The 11,625-nt window shown below is 41.0% G+C and overlaps 1 protein-coding gene across 1 annotated transcript in view; it reads right to left on the reverse strand.

The window, feature by feature from the left end:
- Positions 1–4,477: 4,477 nt before the first annotated feature.
- The window catches only part of LOC308102901 (melanocortin-2 receptor accessory protein 2A-like), a gene marked incomplete at both ends in the record, with an annotated part of 12,190 nt that continues 5,042 nt past the window's right edge, over positions 4,478–11,625 (reverse strand). The window contains 3 exons of the mRNA XM_080452754.1: positions 4,478–4,946; positions 6,740–6,839; positions 7,361–7,510. Coding sequence (XP_080308880.1) covers positions 4,478–4,946; positions 6,740–6,839; positions 7,361–7,510 — 719 coding nt within the window. The remainder of the gene's footprint in view (positions 4,947–6,739; positions 6,840–7,360; positions 7,511–11,625) is intronic.

Below are 11,625 nucleotides of genomic sequence, written 5' to 3' on the forward strand. Positions count from 1 at the left end.
TCTGATCAGGAAAGAGAACCCAATCAAGATCATTTTAACAGTTTAGTTTAGAGTTCTAGTTCAAATCTTGTCTGCTAATGTTTTGTTTTGTTTATCACTTCGAATTTCACTTGCTTTTCACTTGTTTTTCCTGTATGAGTGTAACAGAGGTCCTCTGTTACTTATGTTTGAGGTAACCCTCATGTATTGAATGATATTTGCACAGCACATTTGCACTTTTAGTATTTTGCACAGTGCAGTGCAGTGCAATATGGAGAGAGTGCAATATGTTTGTAGTGTGAGGTTTTATTGTTGAGGTTGATTGAATGCTCAACAGTACCTGTTTGTTGCCAGCATGATTGGGCTGGACCATATCAGGATAACAGAGGGGGGTTATGATGTGATATGTGTTTGCAATTGCTAATATTTATGTTGTAGTAGAAAAGTTATTGGTGTAGTTCATGGAGTTTTAATAGATGTTATGAGAGTTCATGTTATCTGTATTTATGTATGTGTATTATCCGGTAATCTACCCCTTGACATGGTTGAGTCCAAACTAATTGCCTCCACCTGAGTATAAAAGGCTTCCAGCCACAAACATACGCAGTAGGTTGTAGGATGAGACACCACCATGGCATTTGGGTGGAGAGCTTCCTATATGTTCATGTATCTTTTGTATTGTTGGGGAACAATCAGAACTAGACGCGTCGCAATTCTGGGAAATTGCAAAGTGTGGTTGCGCCGACCGGCGTCGCCGCCGCCGGGACTCGAGTGATACGCCGGGAGGAATACCCTCGGAGGCCGCGCCACGTGCGATTCGAATTCGGTGCCGATAGGATCCCGCGTTCGTGATACGTGCCGTTTCGATTTTAAGAAATAGGCCCTTCCCACTAAAGAAATAGGCCCCTCCCACAAATGTAACGGGCCAATTGTATTGTCACGTCACTCCTGAGATCACTCGTGTTTCATTTTGAGAGGATTGATCCCTCCAAAAATCATGTTTTTGCATCGAACGGTTACGTTTTGCGCATTTGTGGCGCACCCTATGGATCAAAGTGGAAATGCTTTTGGGGATTCGTTGAGTAAACCACCCTCGCCATGTGATTCAAAATTGGGATCGATTGGACGTTTTGTTCGTGATTTTTGGTAAAACGGGCCCCTCCAACTAACTTTGGAAGCCAATTACGGACGAACGGTAAGGACTATCAAAATGCTGTTTGCTTTACTTGAAAAATAAATAAAAAATTGATTAAAAAAAAAAAAAAAGCCGTTTGGATAGGTTTATCGCATGGGTCCATAGATCACGCGTACCGATTTTTGTGAGATTTGGAAAAAATATGTAGGAAAAGGTGCAAAAAGTGTGTTTTGAAGAAAATTCAAAATGGCGGAAAATCTATCCTGACGCAAATGGGCGTGGCCTATATGGGGAGATGCGTCGTGACCCAAGGAATCCAGGGAAATATACATTTTGATTTTACAACCTACAGTTCAAAAGTTATAGATTCACGGTGAAGCCGGTCATTTTGACATATGGCACTAAATTGGGAAAAATAAACTGTGGGAGGAGATGCGGTTCAAAGTATTGTTTATCTAGAAATAAATAAAGTGGGAAGAGTACTATAGTCTGGTTGCCCTGTTAGGGCAACCACACTAATAAATACACCTTTTTGGTTGCACCCTATCAAGGCCTCTGTACTAACTCCAACCGCAAGTCGAGCATTCTAACAATGAGCCTGTATTACCCTGATTGGGTAAAATATGTTGGCCATTAATCCAGACAGAGGCGCTCGTTCAGCATTTGGTGAAAACCAAAATGCTTGTTTGTGCCTCTCTCTGGATTCCAGGCCAAAACTTTGTATCCTGACCTGAAAATATATTTTCTGTAAAGGGCTGCGAGACGAGGAGAAATTGTTACTGAACAAACACACTATAGTAATAATTGCTGTAATATAGAACTATTTAACACTTACACACTCTTTAAAGCACGGTGTAACTTGCACTACACATTGCAATAATATCTGCCAGAGCAGCCAGAAGTGGTGATCTCAGTTCAAGTCAGCCAGGTGTAAATGCAAGGGCAAGATTGGATCTTTTCCAGATAAGATATCCAGATGCAGATATTCATGCAAGGTGTAAATGGAGTCCAGATCAAAGGAGTTATGGTTTTCTACACATTTGTTTATCACTTCCAATTTCACTTGCCAACAGTGGGAGTTGGCAGCAAAAGGGACCGCGGTACACAAAGGGAATTGGCAACACCTAAGCGTGTGGAGAGAGAAATGTCTACTGTGGATCGCTTGGAACATTGGCCGGGAAGACCAGATGTGCTGTGTTTGCTGATCGTGCATCTACCACTCATCCAAAGGGGAATACACCCTTGGATTTAGCTGCTGGGCTTTGGACAAGGCTATAAAGAATACATTGTAATAGCCTTCCCATGTAGACATGTCAAGGGACATTTGTCCTGCCATGGTTCAACTAACTGTACTGAGTTTTAAAGAACATTGGTTTTAACATGAGAAAATACAATTATGGTGTTTGAAAAATTGCCTTTCTTGGCCCAAAAATAACATAAATAATAGCCTAGTTGTCACCATCGAAGTGACTGATTTGGACTTGTTAGTGTTGTTTTAACACTGATAGACTCGCTGGCATTCTCAACACATCCCTTTGTTAGTCACAAAATACAGCTCCATCATTTGCTGACAAGTCAAAATGCAAGTTAGCAATGTTCCAATGCATAATTATACTGGCAGTAGATAAAATAGCCTAATATGTTTACGCTGCTTAAAGATTATTCATGCATAAATAAGCAGATGGGAGATGCTCCATGGCATACCTGATTATACATAAACAGTACACACAGATCACAGCAATACTTATTTATTGTTATGGCTAACCTCCTCCTGGAATTCTGAGGGACCTGTTTTAATTATCGTATCTTAAAGATGGAGTGCCATGATATTTTTCAACCCTAAAACCTGATCATAAGGTATTATTATTATGTAAGGATTTTTTTCAACAAAAAGAAAGTGTACAGTAAGTGTTAAAATGTTGTTTTTATGTAGACACACCCACCAGTGCATTAAGTATACCTGGTTCTCACCTTAGCACCTCCTCCACCACCTTAGCACCACCCACCTGTCCTAGTCCCTCCTCCTCCTCATGCCCACACCTGTTGTGTTATGATAATGAGGGGGAGGGTGTGGGCTTTGTGATGTCACTAAAGCGCTGTTTCTCTATTGGCACGTTTGACCCTCAAGGTTTCAGCCTCCAGGAAGAAACTCCAAATAGTCAGAGAAGACATAAAACACCATAAAAACACCACCGGGGGGCTTAATGAAGTTCTATCAACCTCATAGACACATGAAAAACAGAAAAAGTGCAAAAACATGGCACCAGCTCTTTAACCACTTTAACCCTGGCATCCCAATTTTGGGCATGTCATTATCGGCGTAAAATGTTTAACTGAAAGAAAGAAAAAAATCAGAATGTCTCGCAAGTTTTTCAAAAAGAACAGATCTACTCTAGTTGGTTATTTTCAAAATAATTAAAAAAAGGATGAAAAATGGTAAAGCCAAGATTTATTCACAGAGATAACTTTGATCTGACCCTGTCATTAAGTAATTCAAATCATTTAAAAAACATTATGTACAGTGTATATCTGTACTGTACTGGCATTCTTAACACATCCTTTTGTCCACAGAATACTGCTCGATCATTTGCTGACAAGTCAAAATGCAAGTTAGCAATATTGTCTTGCATAATAATCCTGGCATTATATAAAATTGTTGTTGTTGTAGTCTCTCTCTCCCTCTCTCTCTCTCTCTCTCTCTCTCTCTCTCTCTCTCTCTCTCTCTCTCTCGCTCTCTCTCTAGCTCTCTCTCTCTCTAGCTCACTCTACATTATGCTTATTACATGACATACTTGAAAATAAAAAACAATAATTTGTTATGAAATATTTATTTCAAAATAATTGTGTAGGTTTACTCTCATATAGGGGTCAGGGTTTATTTTGTTCTAATTACCAGTTCACTCTACATTATGCTTATTACATGGCATACTTGCAAAAAGAAAAACAATAATTTGCTATAAATTGATTTTGAGCTGGCAGTTCACCCTTCTTCCAAATAACCTCCAATTATGTTTTTTACTTTACTTTGGAGGAGCTACAGTATTAGTGAGGTTCATTTACAATGCGACTTCATCATGCAATAGTTCTAAATGTTGAGGATATCATCTATAACTGTGTCACTTTGTCAACTAATTATTTAAATGACATACCATCCATTTGTAAGCACCATACATCGATGTAATTTTGTGCTACAGCATCACTCACTTTGTGCAAGAAACATGAGTTTGTTTGAACTTCTTTTTCTACAGTGAAACATTTCTCATTTTGGAACAAGGATCCTGTACCTGTGGTTTATGTCCAACACGTGGTATTGGTATCTTGGGAGAAGAGAGTCCAAACGCATAGGAGAGAAATCTCCTAAGATCAGTTGTTGGCCCCGTGGCCATCCTGAGCATGGGATTGGCTGTTGTTGACCAGCACGACAGCCGGCTCACAAAGCAGTAGATCATCGTCTTCCAGTGTAGAACTGTGGTCTGAGGTCACAAAGTTAGGGATGTTAAACTGAGGCGGCAAGACCCTTTCTTTGTTTAATTTGGTACCCTCTGTAAGTCCTTGGAGAGGTTGAAGGGCCTCTGCTTCCTCTCCTTCCTCAACCATATCCTCTCTGCCATATGAACCCAAACCTTTAAGCCTTCCGTGGCCCTTTGGGGCTTGGGCCCCAGACTCACACTGTCCCCAGGCCTGTTCCTCCTCATTGACGAAAAAATGTAAAAGAGTGTGTGACTCGGCCAGCAGGGGGCGAGAGAAGGCCTTGCCGGTTTCGTCCTGGGGGCTGTTGAAGTCCACCACACAGTTACCTAGACGATGGCGCTTCTCGGCAGGCTCCGGGTTTCTGTCAGGATGGGATAGAAGATAATAGGAAGAGGATTGAGGCAGGAGAAAGACAATGGGGAAGAAATATCATGCTTTTCAAATTTAGTGATTCCTAACTGAGACTGAAGGTGGTCTTAAGGCAGATTGCATGAAAAGGGTATGTCTGCATGAGTGTGACACTATTTAATAGTAAGCTTTTCATGCCAGTTTACATCATCTAACCAGTTTCAGTCTTGTTTAATTCCCAACATTGGACGTTCATATTTTTTTTCTTCTTCGATAGCTTGTGTGTATTTCATTTCAGGACACCCACATGTGTTGTTATCACATAACAGTAAGTTAGTAGTTCGGAGTGGAGCTGAGAACAATGGTGTCTATCTCATTTTCAATGTGCTAGACTCCCGGGAGATGTATTGCTGAGGTAGAGCAACAATCATTACCATATACCATTGAGTTAGACAACGCCAGTCGGCTAACGTTCTCTCACATGTCTGGGACGGCTACTAGGCCTGAGGTGAGTTTCACGGAAGTATTGTTGTCTAATGTTAGTTGAACTCACAGGTTCCGCTTTCCCTGAAAATGTTTGTTTGGACGAACATTCTCAAACACCATCATGAAGTTGTGTGATTGTTGTGTCTTTAGAAAAAAATAAAAAATAATTAAGGAATCAGAATCGATCATGTCCTAGTCATATAAGGGCCCTCAAATCACCCCCAAGGTTACAATTCTGCCATTTACACACACAGACAGCGAACAAACTGAAATATAAAAAATTGTGTTGTGTTTACCCCGGGCCATTGTCAAACTGGCGTGGAGAATGGATGAGAAACCTTGTGGCTGCTGAATGAGAAACAAAATGAAATTGTTGGCTGCAGTCTAAATAATCAGTCTAAACCAATTCTATAGGTTACCATAATGTCCATTATTGTGTCCTAACGGAACTATAGTACACAAGAAACGGTCAAATGGTTTAACGGTTTTGTTGTCACGGTCTTGTGGGCCCCCGACTTCAAGTAATGTGCTGGTCGGACATGCAGGTATCCTGCCCAAGGCACCTGACACCCACACCAGTCCATACGATGGAGAAGTGGCGACGGGAGCAGGCAGAGGATGTTGCTTGGAGCCTCTAGCCATGACTCTGCGGTTCTAGGGTGATGGCCGTCTACCGTACATTGGGGCAGATACGGTGCCTGTGTCCTCCTACAGCTATAGAGCAGCCCTATCTAGGGATGGCACTGCTCTCAGTATCTGTGGAAGACTGTGTGTCCCAGGGATAGGGCTACACGCTCCCACATGAGGAGCCACGCTAAGAGGAAATAACTGCCTGTCTACGCCTGCTGTTTTACAAAAGTCTGTCTAAAGAGAGAGGGTGGGCAGGCAGAGAGAGGAAAGACAGGAACGTTGCGATTACAGTTTGTGCATGGTTGACACTATATCCCAAATCCAGTTCTTAACGCACGCACGCACGCACGCGCGCGCGCGCGCGCACACACACACACACACACACACACACACACACACACACACACACACACACACACAGACACACAGACACACACACACACACACACACACACACACACACACACACACACACACACACACACACACACACACACACACACACACCACTACAGAGATAGTAGTATTTACCTGTCCAGAGAGAGAGAAGAGAGCTTGATATTACACAAAGCCCTTGCTTGCGGTGAAAGATACAGGTGTTTGCTTTGGATTTCATCAAACTGACCCCCCCCCCCCCCCACCACCACCACCTCCCCCAGAGGCTATACATTGATGAAAGTTTAAACTCACTCTTGATGTGGGGCTCCTGTTTTTGTCAGCAGCGTGAGAACAAAGAACATGAAGATGACAAACACAGCAAGTCCGACCCAAAACCCGATGACGATGGAGTCTGCAATGGCAGAGAAAAACTTGATATATTAAATAACATCTGTTAATGTGATGATTTTGATTTCACTTCTGTTTTCTCCCCCCCCCCCCCCCACACACACACACACAGCCAAGAGGGAAGGAAGGGCATGATGCTATATAGGGCAGGCCTTGGTGCCTTTTAAATTTAATGTAGGCAACTAAGTAGGCTAAACAACTAGTCCTAGCCTAATTAAATGTAATTAATGTGAAATAGTTAAAGTAGGCCTACCAAATAGGCCTAGCCTATTTGTTAGATATCAAAGCAAGACCAACAGCAGAATGGCTGTTATTATTGATAACATATTTTTATTTACATTAAAAGATGATAAAGATTGTTTAGTCGCACGCAGGCACACACGCAAGCACGCACACACAGGGACGCACACACACAGCATGCACCTGACCTGACACACGCACACACACAGTCACACACAGAAAACACCACATTAGCTACAAAGTAAAACACTGAACAGTATTGTAGTCAGTCAACCATCTGCTTACATCTATGAGCTTTGAGAGCCTCAAAAGACACGGGCTCCTCATCGTCATAATATTCATATTGCCACACGTAGTCACTGCGCCGAGAGTTGGCTCTGCTTTGGTTGTAGAATTCGGACATGGTGGAGTCATATGGTTCACAGTCACACGAACCTTTTAAATGAAAAATAATAACCAGAGGCAGACGACATTACAAAACGCGTACGTTTTAGACCGTTACCTATACTATATGAAAAAGTTTACAAGGCATTGACACGAGATGGAGTCAACCAGTGGCGCGGGAAGGGGGGGGGCTATGGGGGCTGCAGCCCCCCTGGTGATGGGAAGAAAAAAATTAAAAATTAAAAATCTTTTTTTCTTTTTCTTTTTTTTTATAATATATATATATTTTGGGAAGACCGCATGGCTAATTTGGATCATAGCGGTCTGTTACGGTCATGGATGAACTTCAACCTGGTGTTTGCACTGTCTTTCTGCCTTTTTGTGTGGGGAAAAACACAGAAAACCCCCCAAAAAACGCAAAAAAATCGCATAGCCCCCCTAGGTATTAAGGACTTCCCGCACGCCTGGAGTCAACTGTCAACTGATGGTTTAATGATTTGAGAATCCCGCTACTCCCATCTCCCTACTCGGAAATTCAGTGTGCTTTTTCCTGAAGCTACAAAAATAAAATCGCTTTACCTTTACGTGAAACCACTCTGTCTCTGATCCATCACTCCTCGGGCTGGCAAACTGATGCGCGCCTCTACACTACACAGCAACTGTCTGAGAGCATCTACTGTACTCCCACTCTCTCTCTCTCTCTCTCTCTCTCTCTCTCTCTCTCTCTCTCTCTCTCATGGAAGCCCATTTCGCCAATGAGATGTAAGAAAGAAAATTCTAACTTTAGAGATACTTTCTCATAATAATGACTCAGTATCTCATAATTATGACTTAGTATAGCCTATCATAATTATGACTTAGTATATCATCATAACATAACTTAGTAGAACTATGTCATAATTAGGCTATGCCTATGCACCTCATAATTATGGCATAGTATCTCATATAATAGCATATTCTCATAATTATGACAATCTAGTATCTCATAATTATGACTTGAAAAAAATCACAGGCAGCACTGACACATTTTGCTCTGAAGTCCTGATGAGAAAGCTGAACCTTAAAGGAATAGTTCACACCCAAAATGACTTTTTTTCTATCAATTAGTAACCCCATGGAGAATTGAATTCATGGATATTTTTTTGTTTTTGTCGCATTCCTAAGCCAATATTTTGATGACCGGCAGTGGTTCCGGGATCTCCTAATGGAACCGCTGCATGGTCCGCTGGTCATCAAATTATTGGCTTTGGAATGTGACAAAAACAAAAAAATATCCATGAATTCAAGTCTCCATGCATGGGGTGACTAATTGATAGAGAAAATGTTATTTATTGGGTGAACTATCCCTTTAAAGAAAGGAAATAGGCCCAAATCAGTTTGAAACCTCTAATTCAGAGGAATTTAGTTTTTTTGTTTTGAATTGTTATTTTATATTGTTATTGTTATATTATTTATTGGCTCCATTATATAATTTTTTATGTTGAATTGTTCACGGCCTCCTGCCATTTTCAATTAGGGGCCGGTGTGTTGGAGACAAAATGCCTTTCTCTTAATATTATTTTGTTTTATTTAAATTAATGGTGTGGCCTTGCTAATAATGATGACGTCATATCAATCACCATCAGTGGGTGGTTGCCATGGTAACCATTATATACCTGGCAGTGGGTGATTGTGGGCAGGTACAGTTTTTGACCATGTTCATGCCGTAGTAGCTTGTGGCTTCACTTCACTATATATTTCATAATTATGTAGCTTTCAAGTAGCAATTTGTTTTCACCATGTAGCTGGGTATCTTGTTATATTGTTATATTTTCAGTGGCACATCAACATAAAAGATAACAGATGAGTTTTGAGTACAGTTTGTCCATCTCATGCCATCTCCATCCATTTGTGTGTTTTGAGTGGATTTTTTCCATCACATCAAAGAAAGAATTCTCAATCTCCACCCCTGTAGCTCACACAGCATACAGCTGGGTTTCATTCAATCACTCAAGTGGACCCCAGTAGCTGGAAAGAATAGTGTCCCTGACTGAATGTCAAGATGCTCTAACAACTCTAAGCTGATGGCTGATTAAACATAGTGTCCTTATCAGCCAGGTGCTCAAACATAATCAAAAACCTTCAATTCATTCAGACAGACATGGAAATTCTTTCACCATGTCAGCCCGTCTTCACTACTCTTCTAACAAAGCCATGGACCCATGCACAGAACACACACTGGAATACCATCTTCCTATATTTTCTCAAATTCAAAATCAAACGCCAATTCTCGCTTTGATATGAACAGTCTGGATAATAGCTGGTTTTATTTGAGTAACAAGGTGTCCAGTGTTAATGTTACCACTTTCCTTTAAACATTTGTTAGACTCCTTCTTCAACTCGTCAATTGTTTACACCATGGCATAATGTTTACACCATGCATAATGTTTACACCAGGAATAAAGTTTACACCAGGTATAAAGGAGTGTGTGAAATTATGTAGTGCAAGCTTCCCACAAATTGCAATTAGATTACTAATAAGAGTGACATTTTCAAATATAAAAAAACGAATATTAAATATACATATGTGTGACTGTGTTCTGCAGTTATAAAATGTGCGTAACATTTATGGGAATGGGAATTTGATTTAATTTCCCTTAATTATGTCATGCTACAATGTTGAGGAACCAAAACCAAAGAAGTGTACTCTTATGTACGCATATAAGATGTAACAATATCAGTCTTGAACGATATACTCTGTATACATAATAAATACATACATAAAGTGAGTATCAGTGTAACTGAGTGCATGTAATACTGACATGGCCATCTAGTGGCTACATTGAATAACAGAACAGGGTACAAGTGCAGCTGGTCTATGTATTTATTGTGTGGCTGGAAGTGTACAAACTTGTGGCAGGGCTCTGCGCCTGTTCAGCAGTCTGATGGCCTGGCTGTGGAAACTATATAAATAAATGTTCAATAGTCTTATAGTAATGATTGCTGTAGACTACTATAGTATTTGTTCAGTAAAGGGGTCTCCTCATCTTCCCATCTCTTTAGTAAAGTGCATTACAAGTTGAGATAACAATTCCTCCAGTCAGGAGGATACAGGATACAGGATAAACATTGGACGTGATGAAACAAAGACATTAGCAGACTAATTGGTACAATATAAAATTGAAGCTGATAAATGGGTTCTCTCTCTTGATTGGATGAAGTTGGTAACTCACCAGAAAATGTATTTTCTGTTTATTAAAGACCTGCAGAGATGGGGAGACTCCATTACTGAACAAACACTCTATAGCACTGATTACTATCAGAATAGAGAGCACATGGTTTAACCATAAAGCACTTGTTTGGTCATGAATTAATACAACCTTTATGGAGGTTCGTCTCGATGACAGCAGAATTGTTGATGCAGTTATAAAGCTCGAAGTGTAACTGGAAGGTTGAGTACTTTTTTCACCTACAGCAATTTGTCTGACTAATGCACACACGCACGCACGCACGCACGCACACACACACACACACACACACACACACACACACACACACACACACACACACACACACACACACACACACACACACACACACACCAACAGTGTGTGTGACCTGGAAACTGAATCATTCCATACAAGGGCTGTGAAAGAGAGTAAATAAGGAAGGAATAAAGAAAGAAAGAAAGTGTAATGGGAGATAAGTGACTGTTACTCCATGACGAACAATGGTAGTCTTTGTGTTCAGCTGAAAACACTAAGCAAATAACTTACGAGCAAAAAGGCCTCCAAAAGTGTTAGAGTAATGATGACACATCACTGCATGGCTTTTTACTCTGGTCCTATTGATAGATGGCTTGTGCTTGGCGTGTGCTTTTATGGCCATTTAATACTTCTCTTGGAACAGGGAAATAACATTGAATCCATGTTTCCGCTGTTTACATCTTTTTCTAATCCATGTTGTTATGTCTATATACAGTATAATACAGTAACCACACACATACTGTACATGCATGTAATCAGTCAAACCCTGCATGTTCCGATGCACGCACGCACGCACGCACGCACGCACGCACGCACGCACGCACGCACGCACGCACGCACGCACGCACGCACGCACGAGCACACACACACACACACACACACACACTCAAAACCCGGCTCAACCCTTCATCTCCTTCTTCC

This window comes from Gymnoscopelus braueri (assembly GCF_963280865.1).
Source record: "Gymnoscopelus braueri genome assembly, chromosome: 16".
In the NCBI taxonomy this organism is placed as follows: domain Eukaryota; kingdom Metazoa; phylum Chordata; class Actinopteri; order Myctophiformes; family Myctophidae; genus Gymnoscopelus; species Gymnoscopelus braueri.